General features: G+C 43.8%; 1 protein-coding gene across 13 annotated transcripts in view; it reads left to right on the top strand.

The window, feature by feature from the left end:
• The window catches only part of EPB41L3 (erythrocyte membrane protein band 4.1 like 3), a 212365-nt gene that overhangs the window by 1741 nt on the left and 191397 nt on the right, over positions 1 to 19227 (top strand). For 3 of the 13 annotated variants that reach the window (XM_079943273.1, XM_079943272.1, XM_079943284.1), the window contains exon 1: positions 16259 to 17874. The exons of 2 other annotated variants lie outside the window; for them this stretch is intronic. In XM_079943273.1, coding sequence (XP_079799399.1) covers positions 17811 to 17874 — 64 coding nt within the window. In that variant the 5' untranslated portion in view covers positions 16259 to 17810. Of the gene's footprint in view, positions 1 to 16254; positions 17875 to 19227 lie in introns of those variants that run through there. 8 more of the 13 variants (XM_079943278.1, XM_079943269.1, XM_079943271.1 and 5 more) reach the window with 5 other exon arrangements.

The following is a 19227-nucleotide window of genomic DNA, read 5'->3' as shown; positions in this document are numbered from 1 at the left end:
TGGGGGTGCTGGCGGCAGTGTGTGTGTGTGTGTGTGTGTGTGTGTGTGTGTGTGTGTGTGTGTGTGTGTGTGTGTGTGTGTGTGTGTGTGTGTGTGTGTGTGTGTCTGTGATCCTCCGTGAGGCAGAGGCGCAGGAGCCCGCTTCTCCTGCCCCGCCGCGCCGCAGGGCTCCGCCGCCCCTCGCCGCGAGCGGCGCGCAGCTGCATGCCAGCAACTCAGCGCTGCTGGCCCCTCTCCTCCTCCCGCTCTAGCTGCTAGCCCCCCCCCGCCCCCCACGTAGGCGCGACCCAGGGTGAAAATCATCTGGCCGGAGGGTGCGGGTGGGGGAATCGAGTCGCTCCCGAGGCGAATGGGACAGGTTTCCAAAATCCAGAGGAACGCCGCTCGCCGGGTATTTCATCTTCCCGCGGCTCGGCTGTGAGGACCTCGGGTAGAGTCTGGTGGAGGCGAATCCGCACCCCAGGGAGGGTGTCGTGTAACTCGGGAAGCCGAAGTTGGGGTCGCTGAGCATCCGAACTGCCTCTGGCGCGTCCTGCGCGGAGGCGGAGGAACCGGGGGCTGGCGTGCGGACGCGCTGCGCGGGCGGTGAGGAGGCTGGGGACCAGCTGCCGGAGGGCGCCCCGGGCCGCTGGAGCCGGAGGGCTAGGCGCCGGCGTGGGAGGGCGCGTCGGGGCTGCGGTGGGCTCGGGGGCGCCCGACTAGCGCTGGAAGTTGAGGTCGGGGTCCGCGCCGCGTGGTGACAGCCCTCCCGGCCCCTGCGGATTCCCGAGCAGCAGCCACGTGGCGCGTTCGGTCTGCGCCCCGGCCCGCCGGCCGCGGCTTTCGCTTTTCATTCTGCAGAAGTAAAGCCTCTGCGTCCCGAAAGCCAGGGGTGCTGGAGGCGAAATCCTCCGGGGAGCGAGGGCGGCGACGAAAAGAGTCGGAAAGGGAGAACGCAGGATCCGGCGGGTAAAGCCGTTGAGCGCCAAAGATCCCCGAGGCAAGGCGAGGCTGACCCAGGCAAGAGGTCCGGCTCCTGGGCCTTTGCGCCGCTCTCCCTAGGGGACCGAGGGTTCCAGCCTCCTGCGCCCCCAGCTCGGGCTCGTGGACAACTGTATAATTCCCTCCGGAGTGCATTGGATTAAGACTGGGCGGGGAGAGGGCTGGAATCCATGAAATGAATGAAAGTAGAAAGGACTGTAAATCCCAAATATAATTCCGGTTTAAATCTAAATTCCGTTTGATTAGAAACAGACTTTAATCTGGTAGCGCAGGGTCTGGGTGCATTTCTCCTAATGACAGTGACTGGAGGGCCCGGCAAGGCTCGTCCTTCCCAAGCTGGAATTGTGCTAAAGGTGGAGGTTGGGAAGGGGTGGGAGTACGGGTGCACATACCCTTAATTTACAGCAGGGAAGCGGTCAAGTTCAGGTTGGTTGGGAAATGACCTTGCAGGCCTTCTTCCCCTTCTTACCTGCCACAGGCATTTCCCACCTGGATCAATTACATACGTTCAGAGACTTAAGCGACACCAGGGGGTTAAAGATCCTCTCCTGTAACGTTAGTTTCCAAAGAGGACTTTTAAAGAGGATGCTTAGAGCTGTGGTACCCTCAGGAAAACATTCTCAGTTCAGAGGAGCAGGGGTGGAAAGCGAAATTTCACAACTAGACTGTGATACCTCAGCCCCAATAAGGGAGGTTTCCTCCAGACTGTGGTGTACGTTATTGAGAGCAGGGCTCTCTGTCTCACGTTTTCCCCCCAGGGCCTGGTATATAGTAGGTGTTCAACAAACATATACAGACTGATGCTTATCATTTAAAATGTTGGCCTGAAAAGACATTTAATAATTTCTAGGGTCAGTCATTTTTAAACTCAGAATATTAAACCTATTATAATAGTCATTATGAGGCCAAATGTGCACTGTTTACCTGTATTTTTAAACTATTTGGGATTTGTGAAATCACTTTAAATAAAAACGCACTTAAGGTGTTAGGAAGTTTAGAAATAACAGCATGACCGTTGCATGTTTAAAGTTCCTCTGTGACAGTCTCGGATTGAATACCTCTAGAAATGGAGATCTCACTACTTTCACAAGGGTTCTATCCACTTTAGATAAACTCATTATTCAAATGTTAGGAACTCAAGGTTGAACGTGACAGGGCCTCTGCCCATACATGCTGGTTGGCAGGGCCAAAAAGGAAACGTGGTTTTGGTGCTACTGGGTAGACAACGGGAGAAAGTCAAGGGATCTCAGCGCTTTGAGTGGCAGCAGCAGCAAGGGGCACTTGACTTAGGATGGTCCTGTGCTTTGGCTTTGGAGGGGGAAGAGAACTATATAAACTGACTAATAAGAACTTTCTCGAAGCTCGGCCTGCTTATCTATTCCTTCCAGTGCCATCTCCTGAGCTATAACACTCAGCCCTCTCTCTCTCCTACACGCCCACGCTTCTTACATGTAAGAGCCGTCTCCAAGCCTCTGTGTTCCTTTTCTTCTTGAATCCTAAGATTCTTCATGCTATCCCCAACACCGCATTGCCAGCTCTGCTCACAACACACTGAATATTAACATGCTATCTCTGAAAATTTTTTAAAAAAGAAAAAAGAGGAGCAAAAACTCAAGCAGGGAATGATTTGTGTAGAACTTGAAGTCAGGGCGGTTGGCAGTGAGTGGTTCATTAAAAAGATCCAGGGATGGGCTTCCCTGGTGGCCCAGTGGTTGAGAGTCCGCCTGCCGAAGCAGGGGACACGGGTTCGTGCCCCGGTCCGGGAAGATCCCACATGCCGCTGAGCGGCTGGGCCCGTGAGCCATGGCCGCTGAGCCTGCGCGTCTGGAGCCTGTGCTCTGCAACGGGAGAGGCCACAGCAGTGAGAGGCCCGCGTACCGCAAAAAAAAAAAAAAAGATCCAGGGAGCCGGATGAGTCACGGTCCACTGTGGGCAGCCACTTCCTCATCATTTTCACCTGCCACACGGTGAGAACCCATTTATGACTCCAGCGTTCTCAGAGGCAGTGGGATGGAGACTGTGAGAGCGAGCACATGGAACGTAGAATTTTCCAGTTCAGAACCAGTTAACCAAGAACAGCAAGACCCACAATTAGTTAGAAAACACGCCTTTCCACGGAGAGCTGCTTAAGGGGCTGGAGATTGTAAAAGCCATCGAACCGTGCTCTTCACAGTAAAGATGGAGGAACACCAATGGCTGTTAGAAAGTTTCTGATTTGTCATTTTGCCAGGGACTCAGGGAAATGGCTATAGAGAAATCAAAGCAGCCACCAGATTACTGAGGGGAAGAAAATCTTTGTGTTTTAATGCTACTTGAGTAGCACGTGAGGCTTTTGTTTGACAGCATTCGGTGTCATGATGACATGAGGTACAAAGCAGGCCTGATAGATGGGCCACTTGTGTGCTGAGGGGCCGCCGGTCACAGAGCCCAAAGTTAATCCAGAGGCTCATATCCCGGTGGGATTGCGGACAGAAATCAGGACACCGGAGCTAGAAGTACAGCATCTTGGAATCCTCAGTAGCGAGAGAGTGAGCAGCTAACTAGGTTAAGCGCGGTGATTTGATAGGGAATAGCATTGCATATAACTGGGGTCCATTAGGAGGATTTCAGTCAAGTGACGTGAACCCAGATCAGAACCGGAGGAAAGATATGAATGGGCAAAGGAATGCCCAGTAGCACTCACGTTGGGAATTCGGAAACAGAAGGAGGGAGAGAGCTGCCGTGTCTCAGTGTGGTGGGGAAGCACGGGCAGGACTCAGAACTCAGACCCCTCACTGCTGCTCCATCGCGTTACGTAACGTCTCAGAGCCACAGTGACCCCATCAGTAAAATAGGGATAAGGATACTTCCTGGTGAGGAATCAGTCACATGTAAATACCTCACATTTACTTGTTATTATGGCGTGTTATTTCTGGCTCTTAGGTTAGCTACCCTGGCAACAAGCTTCCGGTTTGCTAGACCCAGGAGTATAGGCTGGCTGGATGAATTATCACCAGGTCTTTCTCTTCAGCCTCCATTAGAAATCCAGTCGCACATTTCCAACTGCCAAGTAGATATTTTTACCCAGCTGTTCCACAGTCACCTCAGACTGAATAGGTCTAAAACTTTCATTCATCAATTTCCTACTTTCCTCCCTTATCCCAGTACATGTCCTGAGTCGCCAGGCAGGAAGCCTGGTCTTCATTTTTTACATCTTCTTCTCATGTTGCTGCCCTGGAGACACACAGAAATGCCAGTGGTCTTGTTGTGGTGACTCCCACTGTCACTTCCTTTCTATATTATTGTCACCAGTCCTTCCCCAGACTCTTGTCACCTCCTGCTTGGACCGTTGTGGTCATCATCCCATCCCACTCTCATCCCAGCCCCCTAACCCGGGCTTCCAGCTCAGTCCTTTGATTGGACAGTTTTGATCACGTCATTGCCTGGCTCCAAACTTCAGGTCTCTCCTATTTCCTGAAGGATAAGATCTCAACCCTGTATATCTGTGTTCACAGCCCTGTGTCCAGCACTCAGTGTGATCTCCCGCTGGCCCTGGCAGGAAACCCATTGCACCCGTCCCCGTCTTGGATGCTCACCTTTAAATTTTATTTCTACGTCCTTTGCCCATCCACTTCCTTCAACGGAAATACCCTTCCTCTCCGTATCTTCATCTTGAAATCCCACCGGTTTTTCAAGGTCCAACTCAAACACCACTTCCCTTCTGAAGTTTTCCCTGATCATTCTCAGAAGGGCTCCCTCCCCTTTCAGCAGATCTTTGCATTTTCCTCTTATGTGGCACGTACCAGGTCTTTATTCTGTAGTGTGTTCCTGTTGATGGGACGACTTATTCATCTTTGTATTCATCATTGAGTGGTGCCCAGAGTGGAGACTCCATCACTTTTCATTCACTGAATGGTCATGTTGTGATGCCTGAGAAACACAATGAACGAAGGATGCTCCAAACCCAAGTCAAGTCCGTAGGGAGGAAGAAGCAGCCAACCCTTGATCGGGTCTTCGAGGGTGAAGTGAAAGAGAGGCAATTATCTGAAAGTCACACACTACCCTCTACGTCCTTTTTGTCTAATTAAATGAATAACTTAAGCTTTGGTAGCTGGAGGAATCTGTGTCATTATTGACATTCTTCATTGTAGAAATGAGCTTCTAAGTCATGTGAGTTGGACGGAGTTTTCCAAAACAGACCAGAATGTGGGGAAGCCAAAGCTGACAGTGACTGGGGCTGAAAGAAAACAGATATCCTGGGCAAGATGCCTGTAAATGCTGAACGTATCCAGAAGGAGGGAAGAATTCTTGTCTGGGGCTCATGAATTTGTCTGATGTAGAATTCCTTTTAGGAAGCTTTTCATCTGATTCCTCTCATGGCTCCTTGATTTGCAAAATATACATACTATATTATCAAAATATATAATCATGCATGTGTTAATTAGCATGGGTAGTTGTCAGAATGTTTCTGATCGAGAAGAATAAAAGGACTAAGCCAATCCTCTTGTGTATACAATATGTCTGAGGACAGGTGGAAAAACAAATTATTATAAAAAGCTTGCCAGCTTGCTTGTTCTAGGAAGAGAAATGCTTCCAAACAGTCTTAAATATACAAGCCTTCAAACTTCAGAGGATAAATCAATCCTCATCAAATAAACAGCCATTGCACACGAGGAAGGAACAAGTAGGAAAAAAAAATAGGACATGATCAGGTGCTGAGGTTTTGAATAGTTAGGACTGAGACACTTATTATATAATGTTGGAATTACACTCTCAAACCTCTTCTAGAATCTGAGCAATTGGATGATCTAAGTGATCAAGGGCTGTTGTATCTGCGCTATATAATTTTTGACACATGGTGTTTTAAAGATTTTTTTTTTGATGTGGACCATTTTTAAAGTCTTTATTGAATCTGTCACAGTGTTGCTTCTGTTTTATGTTTTGGTTTTTTGGCTGCAAGGCATGTGGGATCTTAGCTCCCCGACAAGGGATCGAACCCATACCCCGTGTACTGGAGGGCAAAAAGTCTTAACCACTGGACCGCCAGGGAAGTCCCCACACATGGTGTTTATAGGGTTTACATAAATATATTACAAAATAGAAAAGATGTTGGTCATCCACTGGGTGAAAACATTTGGCCACATGTGTGATTCTTATTCAGGACACTGTTCGATACTGTCTAATGGAAATGACAGCGTTACTATATCACAGAGAAAATGAAAAAAAAAAAACAACTAAATGGCATCTCAAAGTGAGACACAATATTTTAATTACTAGTCTGATAGTTGTGTTTGTTTTTTTTTAAATCAGCATTTTGCCGTACAAATCTGTCTCTGTAACCTCTTCGATATAAAAGTCCATCATGGAAGATTCACATGAACTAATTCAAATACAAGCAAATATTTGTTTTTTAAAATTTTATTGAAGTATAGTTGATTTACAATGTTGTGTTAATTTCTGCTGTACAGCAACATGATTATTTTATATATATATATATTTTTCAGATTCTTTTCCATTATGGTTTATCATAGGATATTGAACATATTTCACTGTGCTACTCCTTGTTTTTATCCATTCCATATATAACGGTTTGCATCTGCTAATCCCAAACCCCCAATCCTTCCTTCCCCCACCCCCCATCCCCTTTGGCAACCACAAGTCTGTTCTCTATATCTGTGAGTCTGTTTCATAGATATATTCATTTGTGTCATATTTTAGATTAAACATATAAGTGATATCATATGGTATTTGACTTTCTCTTTCTGACTTACTTCACTTAGTATGATCATCTCTAGGTCCATCCATGTTGCTGCAAATGGCATTATTTCATTCTTTTTAATGGCTGAGTAATATTCCATTGTGTGTGTGTATATATACACATATATCACATCTTCTTGATCCGTTCATCTGTCGAGGGGCATTTAGATTGTTTCCATGTCTTGGCTGTTGTAAATAGTGCTGCCGTGAACATAGGGGTGCACAAATGCAAGCAAATATCTAGTCAGAGACTAATATTCACCTTCAAAAGAGAACGTCTTTCTTTCCCCCCAGCAGCCACAAAATTCTGCAGCGCCAAATCATCAAACCAGGAGCCCGTGCGGGCAAAGACTGTTTGGATAAGCTAGAGGTCTGCGTTAAAACAGACCGAGATACATTTGCATTCCACCGAAGATAGTTGTTTTTTTGAATGTTGGATGCCCTTTTTAGTTTGGGTTGTGAAAAACCCAAAATCTATCTTTCTTATAGAAATCTGTCTTATAGATAAGATAATATCTATACAAAATGAGAATGTTTAAAATGCATCACGTGCAGACCCTAAAGAGCAGTGTGAACATGGTGATACAACATAAAATGAGCAGGAGAGCCTTGCTGTTATGGTCAGTGCCCATCCCACTGTATAGGAGCTCTACGGAGCGTACCTTTTGGGAAAGAGGGGAAAACAACGATCATATGTGGGTGGATATTGGGCTGGGAACACGTATGAGGTACCACACTTTGCCTGTTTTCCCTCTGTATCTCAGTGTCTTCCTTTCATGCCAATTCCTGAAACACCCTTTTATCGAAGTCTTCACAATGACTTTCAACACGGGTCCTTAGAAACTGTTTAAATACAGTAATGTCATTTTTGGAAAGCATTCTCCCTGCTTTCACCCACCTTCTACACGTCTGTGAAGTAAGCTTCCATCCCCTGCCCATACACATATGTCAGTGTCTCTATATTGTGGAGATATATTATTCTGGATTTCTCTGGAAACAGAGCCTGAGATCAGGATTTGAGTGCCAAGTGGAGACAGTCAAGCTGCCACACTCACCCAGCTGCACTCCTGTGCCCGCAGCTTCTCCTGAATGTCTGGGGACACATCACCTAAGTGTTCTGAGTCTAGGTTTCTTCTGCAAAACTAGTTTAGTCATACCTACCTAGCAGAGTTGTTATTAGGACTAGGAAAAATACTTATAAAATGTCTGGTATACAGTAAGTGCTTGAACAAGTGTACCCATTCCTTTGTGTCCTATGATGTATATTATATTAACATTTAATTCAGCATGAAATTTGTATTTAACCAATCAAATTTTAGTCTCAATATTTGTGTCTCAGACTTTTGGTTCTGACTCTATTTTTTAATCATTAAAAAATGAACTGTAATCCTGAGTATATTTAAATGTAATTTTCTTTTTGGCATTTTTCAAGTTTTTTGAAAAAATAGTAACCAGGGCTTCCCTGGTGGTGCAGTGGTTGGGAGTCCGCCTGCCGATGCAGGGGACATGGGTTCGTGCCCCGTGGCTGGGCCCGTGGGCCATGGCCGCTGGTCCTGCGCGTCTGGAGCCTGTGCTCCGCAATGGGAGAGGCCACAACAGTGAGAGGCCCGTGTACCGCAAAAAAAAGAAAAAAGAATAACCAAAGTACAATGCAGTTAGGAAGATAAACCTGATAATCCTACTGCAAAAGTTTCTGCATTTTAAAATCAATTAGACATTGTTATTTTGTCATGTATAACAATTGTTATTGTTATATTATTATTATTTGTTATGAATGATGCATCGTTCATACCTTCTCTATATGTGCCTCATTCATGTTGCAATAATGAGTGGCGTAGACATTTATCCTCTGTCTGCAGTAAGATGATCCATGACAAGTTCATGTGGACGCCTTGATCTTGAGGTGATGAACGTTGACCCTTTAATCACCAAGATAATTAGGTAAAATGGACAGAGCTGATCTATTTCTTGGAAGAGCAGTTTAATTTTCAGTGGCTATATCAGTGGATATAACTTTTTCCAGGCCAAAAAGCTTAATAACTTTAAGACAACTGACTCTGTCACCACCTGCAATTGTGGTAATTCTAAACGGAGTCAGATTTCTCCTAACTGACCTTAGGAATCCCTGGGGAATCCCTCCCCTGCTTCCAAGACCACATCCCCTCTGTGCTGTCTGTACCCCCCCCCCATTTTCACTTTCTTTTATTCAAGCCACGCTAGTGACATTTGACACTAAAGATCCCAGATGCACCAAAGGATGCTGATAAACCCACTGTGGCCTGAACCCAACAGAGAGGCACCCACGTGGCCAGGAGGCGACCTCAGCTCTCCTGAGGTCTGGATTGGGTGCAGGTTCTGGATCACTGCTCAGTCGGCTGTGTTATCCCCGTGGCCCGGGAGGTCCGGCATTCATCCCCTTTTCTTGGAGACACCACCACACAACAGTGCCACTTGGTGGATTCTGGGATTGAGGTGAAGTGGCTTTTTCACTCAGGACCTAGGCACAGGCATCTGGGTGTCAGGATGGAGGATGGAGCCAGGCATGCTCTGTAGCACACTCCAAATCTGTTCCAGCTTTCAGGGTTTCACATGAAATCCTTGGCACATAGCAAACGCGTGAACAGGTGTACCCACCTTGCAAGCTTGTGAAATCTTGGAGTTGATCAAATAGGCAGTGGGGAACCACGGGAGGGATGTATGCAGAAGAGTAATACAGGAGGCTAGAAATAGAAAACTTACTCTAGCTATGGGTGGGGTGAGTTTGATGGTGTAAGAGGACAGAAAGCTAGGTGGGCAACTAGGAAGCTTTCCCACCTAAGCACCACACCCCACACTAACCTGGGACCTTGATTCTCTTCTCCTTTGACCTGGGTTCTTTCCCAGGAGGCCCCTAACTTTTGCTCCTATGGTTAGATGTTGGAATAACAAAAGCTACAAATGTCAAGATCTCATTCTTCAAAGGTTGGGTGGCTCAGATACTTTCACAACTTTTATGAATCTTGGGGAATATTATCATATTCCAACGTCATCTATGGAATACGTTGTATTTATAAAGGATGAGTAACTTGTGCTATTCTTAGCTATTTGCTTCCTTTGAAAAACATATTAAAGATAAAAATGAATTAGGTAACTCAACAGTGAGTAATGCTGCTGAAGTGTATGTGTGACCCAGATGTCAAAACCTTTTCACTCAGTGAAAAAGTATCACGATGTTTTGATTTATGTCTCGTACTTCTGATATATGAGTATATGCCTGTCTTTCAGGTTATTTCATGTAGTATTTTGTCTCAAGTGTAGCTTTGCTCGCCCCTAGATATGATTAGAAGATAACTGAGTGTGTTTCAGGAAAAATAAGCAGTGATGTCATTTTCCAGATTGTGGGTTCATCAGCACTTAATTTCCCTAAGATGATGGTCTATTCATCTTTATGATGGAGTTACAGCGGCTCCAGCTTTCGAATCCACAATCCTAAAGCATCATCATGAATTAAAACCCTTTTGTTTTTTAAGCCTGATAACATCACATAAACTTCATGATAGATTTTACATGTTAGCATTATTGAAACACAATGTTAGCCCAAGGAAATGAAAATATCACTTTGCACAGGGTCTGCTGTACAAAAATACTAAGTATGCTGTGTAGTAGAAATTACCACAACATTGTAAATCAACTATACTTCAATAAAATAAAAAATGAAACAAGACAAAATATATACTAAAGAATTCTTTAATAACAATAATAATAGTAATAGTATTATTATTAGGAGCACAGGTAATATAGTTTTTGTTCTCCGGATAATTGGTCACATTAGCCGGACGACAGTCAATGTCTCGTTTTTCGGAATTGGCTCGGCACTTTCCCTGTTTAACCATGTTACCCAGGATTTCATGTTTATTTTCCTCTCCTTTCACCTCTCTGCCTAGATTTGGATGATCTCAGAGATATTCTGAATAATCTTTACAAAGTCTGGCAAGATGATTTATCTGTGTGGTTTTCACCAAAATCTATTGAAGTGATAAGCACAGGCTAAAGTATAGCACATCTTTCAAAATGCTTTCTCCTGGACTCCATTTGGCCTAAGGAAATGGGGTGTTGGTTACATCTGACAGCTGTTAGTCTAGTGGAAGGTAAGGATCCACTGGGCAGGGCTGGAAATGTAGCAGGTGGCTTTAGTGGTGAGCTGCTTGTCTGATGCTCCAAAGAACAGCTGGGCTGAGCCACCGGTGACATCCTATCGGAGTGCAGTTCACTTACTACCTGGAAATGAGTGGATGTGGAAAAAGTATCTGACCCATAAAATTATTGCTCTGACCAAAAGTATAATTTTAACAAGATTGAGAAAGAGAGTTGAGAATAGAAAAAAAATGAAACAAGGAAAATAACCATTCTCTCACGTTATACTTCACTGTGTTGGATGCCAATGAAAGTGAGTGCTGGGTATCAATAAAGAAAGTTGCATTGTGTTCATAGAAAATTAGTGTCAAATAAATATGCTCTCCCTCTTTCTCTGCCCACTGCCTCTGAATATTGCCCTAGTCCCTACCTCAAAACAACAACAACAGGCTTCCCTGGTGGTGCAGTGGTTAAGAATCCACCTGCCAGTGCAGGGGACACGGGTTTGATCCCTAGTCCGGAAGATCCCACTTGCCACGGAGCAACTAAGCCCATGTGCCACAACTACTGAGCCTGCACTCTAGAGCCCATGAGCCACAACTACTGAGCCTGCGTGCCGCAACTACTGAAGCCTGCACGCCTAGAGCCCGTGCTCCACAACAAGAGAAGCCACCACAACAAGAGAAGACACTGCAACGAGAAGACCGCGCACCGCGACAAAGAGTAGCCCCGCTCGCCCCAACTAGAGAAAGCCCATGCGCAGCAATGAAGACCCAACATGGCCAAAAATAAATAAATAAAATAAATTTGAAACAACAACAACAAACAAACAAAAACTCTTTTCTTTTCCTTCCAGTTTTATTGAGATGTAATTGACCTACAGCACTGTAAAAGTTTAAGGTGTGCAGCATAATAATTTGACTTACATTCAACATGAAATGATAACCCCAGTAAGTTTAGTGAACATCCATTACTTCATATAGATAAAAAATAAAAGAGAAAAAACCCTTTTCTTCCTTATAATGAGAACTCTCAGGATTTACTCTCTCAACTGTCATATATAACATACAGCAGTGTTAATTGTACTTATCATGTTGTACATTATATCCTAGTATTTACTTATTTCATAACTTTGTACCTTTTGACCACTTTCATCCAATTTCCCCCTCTCACCCGACACCCACCTCAGGTAACCACAAATCTGATCTCTTTTTCTCAGTTTGTTTTTTGTTTTTTTTGGAAGTATAATTGACCTACAACACTATGTCTGTTCTTGGTATGCAACATTGTGATTTGGTATTTCAATACAGTACGAAACGATCACCACGATAAGTCTAGTTACCCTCTGTTAACATACAAAGATGTTACATAGTGATTGATTGTATTCCCCGTGCTGTAGATTTCATCCCCATGACTCATTTGTTTTACAGCTGGAAGTTTCTACCTCTTGATCCCAAAACTCTCTTAACAGCCAAGAGCCAGATTTTTGTGGGGCTGTCCTTTTACATAGAGGACATAGTGGGTGTTCAATAAACGCAAAGAACCATAGTGACTTGATTTAGCGTCGTGAACCGGGATGGAAACGAAGCACATCCGTTCACTCGTTTTCAAAAAAGTTTAAGTTGCTGAGTTCATCAGAGTGATAGTTTAAAGCTCCTGTCTCTGCTAAACCTCTCCTTGTAACTTCAGCGAGGGGTTTGATTTTCCCTTAACACCCAATAGTCAGAGAGCTGTGAGAACATGCGTTCCACCCGGGCTGAAAACGCTAAGCTGCATTCCAGATGCCTTCTCTTCACGGTCCGATGCGTTCCTGGTTGTAGCCACAAGCTGAATTTGTCCGCATGGGGTTGCTTGCTCGAGATTTATGGTGTGGTTCTCCCCCACTTTGTGTTGACTCTTTGTTCACAAAGAGACACGCTGAATTCAGAAATATGCTTTTTGGCATTGACCTACTAAAGTATCAGTTTGCTCCTGATATGAAGGCCAGCATCAAAGATATGGACAGGACAAGGTCAGTGACCTCTGAACATCTTGAAGCCTTTCATTTTTCAACTGCACTCATGCCGGGGAGAAGCCTGGCTTTAGTAGTCCTGTGCCCTTTGGAACAGGTTGAGCAATGCTGCCTACAGAGTCTTCCTTTTCATTTGAGCCCAGGGTCTTTGGAACGTTTGCACCTCCCCCCATAAGGAATGCCCGCAAATCTCATACTTTGGCAAGTTTTGACTCTCCTTTTCTGAGTTATTTTTCAAAGCAGAAGGCAAGCAATGATCACAGGGGCATTTAATGTTTGTAGTGCATTTTGGTTTTTAGAGCATAGAAATGCTTGTGTTCTTCAGCCTTTGGCTTTTTCGGTCCTACGGGTGAAAAGATTAGATTGATAAAAGGCAGAGACCTACTTTTGGAATATAGGCATTCCCCATTTTACAGATGAATCCTTCTTCCAAAAGTGCATTTGTCAGTATTTGTTTGGAATTTTGAATTCTTTGCCCGGAGAGAAGATGTTGAAAATTATGGTTAGGTTTCCAGGCTAGTTCAGACAACTATACTCAATCTATGTCATGAGCAAATTTTGAAACTATTAGTACCAGTGGTGGGACTCAGACAGGAAGCCAGTGGGGCCCCAGGAAGCCATGGGGGCAGCTGAAGGCGCAAATCTTTGGATGCACAGATAGCATCCGTTCCTGAATCCCTCATCCATCTTCTGCCCATTTCTCTGGGCTCTGATGTCCACATACTATCTTGAGTCACACTTCTATGCTTATAGTTAGGCTTTCTTCCCAAAATACATTCCTCATTCCAAATGTATTACCTTCTCTCTTTCTCAAATAAAACTACCATTTTCTTAATTCTGCTGCTCTAACCTGGTAATAGTAGGAAAGCCACCTGATTAAATTAATCATATTTTTGTATGTGTGCAAGGGATTGATAACCCCATAACCCTTCATGCTATTTGCATTAAAAAATAGAATGTCTCACAGGTGGCCAACAGGCACATGATAAGATGCTTAACATTGCTAATCTTTAGAGAAGTGCAAATCAAAACCACAATGATGTATCATCTCACACTGGTCAGAATGGCCATGATCAAAAAGTCTACAAATAATAAATGCTGGAGAGGGTGTGGAGAAAAGGGAACCCTCCTACACTGTTGGTAGGAATGTAAATTGGTACAGCCACTATGGAGAACAGTATGGAGGTTCCTTAAAAAACTAAAAGTAGAGTTACCATATGATCTAGCAATCCCATTCCTGAGCATATATCTGGAAAAGATGAAACGCTAATTCAAAAATATACATGTGCCCCAGTGTTCCTAGCAGCACTATGAACTGGAAGCAAGACAGAGAAGCAATCTAAGTGTCCAATGACAGATGAATGGATAAAGAAGATGTGATGTATATATATATATATATATATATATACACACACACACACACACACACACACACACATAAACGCACGCGCGTTTCAAGCAAATCATCACGGGTTAGAGGATTCTGTTTTTAGTCTATTCATGAATTACAGGCATCCGTCTTCGCTGTATACTCATTCACTTCCTTTCTGTTTCTCTCTCTGTTACATATACGTCGTAGTTACCTAAAAGTTGAGCAGCTCTTGGATGGCCAGTTGTGATGGGAAGAAAAAAGGGAAGAAACAAAGAAAAGGAAATGCCATTTACTGAGCACCTACTATGCTCCAAGTATTCTGATCAAAGGGCTGAAAATGCCTTTATTTCTGGCTTTTCCCACACCTCTGTAGTAATGTTGAGACAACAAAATCAAGGCTGTGGTCCAATGGTTAGGACTCCGTGCTTCTACTGCAGGGGGCACGGGTTTGATCCCTGGTGGGGGAACTAAGATCCTGCATGCCATGTGGTGCACCCCCCCACACACACAAATACAGACTATCTCTATGAAATCATACCGGTTCCCTCCTTCACACCCTAATCCTACCCCTAACCCTTAAAACAAAGCACCTTTAAAGAAAAGCTATAATTAGATCCATTGAGAAGTTTAACTCCATGCATTTTTTGCTCATATGTCTTTAGCATTTTTAAAGACGTGCCCTCCTCTCCTGATGTTCTACCATCTCAGTCTTGATGGAAGGTTCTAGCACCTTATCAGTTGCTCTCTTTAAGGTACAGGCTGTCCCCTCAGTGATGCTGTTCCGGCAGGCGTCCCTGGAAATGTACTTGGATAAGAATGTTTGCTATGACCAGCCTTGTTTCCTGGCTGTGTTCCATCGTCCCCTTCACACACATTTCCTTACCTTGACATGCCTTAGATCTGTCTTCTCTCACTGATTTTACGAACGTACAATTATTTTCTTGTTATTAAAATCATAATCACGCTTTCAGTTGCTACTTATTCCTGGAAACTGCATATTAAGATTATTTTTATCTTGCCGACACTAAAGTTAACAACTCATAAATTTTATTTTATAGTCATGGATATTAACCCCATAGCTGGCTGCCTCTAGCTCCTGGGTGAAAAGAGAAGTGAGGTTTTTTTTTCCCTAAGAGTTAGGGGAATGCAGAAGGGACTTGAAGGTGGATAAAGCTTGCAACCACTTCTGAGGGGACAGGTACCAAAAGGCCAACAAGGAAGCAGAGAAGGTTTGCAAGCAGCAGGGGAGGGCCTCACTGAAGTCAGGAAGCTCCATTTCCTCCCACCCTACAGAGCATCCTTAGAGCTCTGAGCCTGATTTTTGGTTCCACTGGAATGTGGGCTCCTCTATAAACATTTGCCACTTCCCAATTAACCATAACGTGGGTTTTAAAAGGTAAGCACAATGCAGGCACTGCACTGACCATGTAGAGGAAGTTATTCTTTTTGAAAGCAACCTTGAGATTCATTATAGGTTGATGAAGCTCTATGTGGGAGCCTTATGAATTCATTTTCTATAATGAATCATTAGAGGCTGGAAACGTAGGTTGAACAGTGAGTGATTCTGTACATCTATCGCGTACCAGGAAAGAGACAGTGACTGCAGCCTTCTACACGTATAGACTAGTCTGACCCTGTTCTTAGGTAAAGACCAGAGTCCCACACGTGGCTTCTGGGGTCTCCTGCTTCCTTCTGCAGCCTGGTCTCTCATCCTTTGCCCTCCTGATCTGTGCTCTCGACACTGCAGTTCGCAAACATTTTGGTCTTAGGACCTCTGTTCAGTCTTAAAAATGATGGAAGACCGCAAGGAAACTTTGTTTATGCATGGTATATTTATTGATATGTATTGCATTGGAAAATACAGCTGAGAAATTTTTTAAATACTTATTTTTAATTCACTTACAACTAAAAGTCCATGCCACATAAACCCAATTCTTTTTTTTTTTTTTTTTTTTTTTGCTGTACGCGGGCCTCTCACTGCTGTGACCTCTCCCGTTGCGGAGCACAGGCTCAGCGACCATGGCTCACGGGCCCAGCCGCTCCGCGGCACGTGGGATCTTCCCGGACCGGGGCATGAACCCGTGTCCCCTGCATTGGCAGGCGGACTCCCAACCACTGTACCACCAGGGAAGCCCGGCTTTTTGTTTTTAATTGTAGTCATATGCACATAACATAAAATTTAGTATCTTAAGCATCTTTAAGTTCAGCAGCGTTACATCCTTTTGCATCGCTGTGCAGCTGCTCCCAAGGACCCTTTTCATCTTCCCAGTGAACTTCAACTCCCCATTTCTCCCTCCCCCCAGCCCCTGGCAACCACCATTCTACTCTCTATCTCTATGAATGAGCCTACTCCAGGGACCTCGTAGGAGTGGAATCACACAGTATTTGTCCTTTTTGTGTCTGGCCTATTTCATTTAGTGTAATGTCCTCAAGGTTCATCCATGTTGGGGCACATGTCAGAATTTCCTTCCTTTTTAAGGCTGAATTGTATTCCAGTCTATGTACGGACCACATTTTGTTTATCCATCATGTGTTGATGGACATTTGGGTTGCTTCCACTTTTTGACTATTGTGTACAAGGCTGCTATGACCACAAGTGTGCAAGTGTCTCTTCGAGACCTTGCTTTCAGTTCTTCTGAGTTGATAGTAGCTTTTGATGTCATGGATTAGTAGTTTACATCTGTAGGGCAGAGGCCCAGGAGGCCCTGGTTGATCCAAGGATCACAGAATTCCTCTAGCATGACCTTGGCACTGCCTGGTCTTCCAAGGTGACTGTCATGTGGAAAGCCTGTGACAGATGCTCTGTCTTAAATGAAGCCTGTTTGGGGAGTTCCATCTACTTGATATTATGTTTTATGTGACCTTACGCTGTGAAATTTCTTCCCTAACAGAGCAACTATTATGGCTTGTAGGGTTGAAAAACAACATAGCCTAGAAATTTTATGCCATGTAAAAGTTTTTCATGGCCTCTATAAAAAAGATAATAATAACTTATTTCTTTGGTCTTTTTATTGATGAATTCAAATTATATTTTATGGCTCTGACCTTCAGCACATTCTAAAATGAGTTATAATTTATATTCTTGGAAAATGTATAATTGGAATTATTTTAGTCAAATGCTTGTGGGAACGTGTAAATAATTTTACTGGGTTTTCTGATTTTGATTTTGAATTAGCCTAAGTCTTTACTTGGCCACAGTCTCAAACTCCCTCCCCGTCCCCCCCATTCTAGTCCAGACTTGCTTTAATTATTTTTATGTCCCTATATGTTCATACAACTCTTTCATGGTCTCTTTCTGGAAACATCTATTACATATTCAAATGTGGTCTGCATGCATTTTCTCTCATTTGCAGCTGCTCAATGAAAATGTTAACAAGAGATCCCTTTGTATCTCTTGGGAATTATCTACCTTTGCTTTTCTATAGCAACTTTGTCCTTAACCCACAGTGTCTTGGCAATGGGGCAGGTTTAGAAAGGAGAGAACTCGTATTACCATGCTCAGAATAGGGGTGAGTTACCACCAGTTGTTGGATTATTTCTAATCTGTGTTTTCTTCTCCTTTTTGCTCACCCTCCCTGTCTTGCTGCCCCTCGGAACATGGCATGTGACCTGCCCATCACCTGGAAAACTGTTATCTCTGCATGTGACACGGGCAATGTGGGTGAGTCCTGAAATTAATGTTTAAGCTGTTGATTTCTCTCTCTTGTCTGGGGAAGAAAAAAATTGCCAAGTGAAATTGTTTGATGCGACAATATCTTTAGCATCTTAATGCCCATGTGCGTACACCCCAAGCACATTAATGTTTTGCCGTTGGTTTTCTTTATTTTTGGAAGGGGAAGGTTTATATGATTTTTTTTTACGTGGGCCTCTCACTGTCATGGCCTCTCCGGTTGCGGAGCACAGGCTCCGGACGCTCAGGTTCAGCGGTCATGGCTCACGGGCCCAGCTGCTCCGCGGCATGTGGGATCTTCCCGGACCGGGGCACGAACCCGTGTCCCCTGCATCAGCAGGCGGACTCTCAACCACTGTGCCACCAGGGAAGCCCTATATGATTTTTGAAGAATAGTTCTTTATAACAAATCAAATGGAATTTTCTAAGGCTCTTGTTCAATTGTTTCTATAAATCACACACTGCAAATATTCATAATTACCGTTTACGGCAGATATAAATGTGTTGGTTTTTGTAATGCTGGGATCGTTTTTAATATAAAGGCATTGGAAATGATACATTGTTGATGTATTTATATTAAATGAGTCATGAATCTTGACATGAAATCTTCCCACTTTAATTGGTTCTCAGTCGATGGTTTCAAAACGCAAGGTAGCAACACTGTTAAATATCAAATTCTAACTTTGCTCTTCCAAAACTGGGCAATAAGGATGTACTGGGCACTCACCTATTGCACATGCAGGACCAGGGAGGGGAGAGAGGGTTGATGTCTGCTGGTGGATTTCTTGCTGTGGAATGGAGACCAGACGACAGGCAGGTTTTGAATACAAAAAATAGATTTTTAGTTACATTTCTTTCTAGTTATCAAGCATGTGGGAAGCAAGATTTTTTAAAAAGCCTTTGATTAGCCTGATATTATAGAAGTGGCTGGTCCAATAGCTTCTATCCATTTTTAAAAGTACTTAGCATGGCTAATTCCCGGAAAAAAGAAATCAGTTGGGGTATATTTCCATAGGAAAATCACTGTCTTGGTTATCAGTTCCCCTTTCATCTTGGGTCTCCCTCTGCATAAATTTCAAATAAATTTCAGACTGCCATCTTAGCCAGTTGAGCTGGTGGGATTTCCCTTGTTGGGAGCAAATACATTTGTTATTGCCATCTGTTATTTCTGGAATCTCTAAAATTATATTGAATGTTAGCATGAAAGTTGGCATGGATGGTTGTAAGATTTTCTATTGTGGTGTAAGTAATTTGCGAATCCTTATCTTAGATGATTTAGTTGCCCGTAAATATCCTAAGGAATATGTATCATTTGAGTTTACTCTGTTCAGCTGTGAGTAGTTG

This window comes from Stenella coeruleoalba (genome assembly GCF_951394435.1).
Source record: "Stenella coeruleoalba genome assembly, chromosome: 14".
Taxonomy (NCBI): Eukaryota; Metazoa; Chordata; class Mammalia; order Artiodactyla; family Delphinidae; genus Stenella; species Stenella coeruleoalba.
The sequence above is the reverse complement of the archived record's forward strand: the minus strand, read 5'-3'. Positions and strand labels throughout refer to the sequence as shown.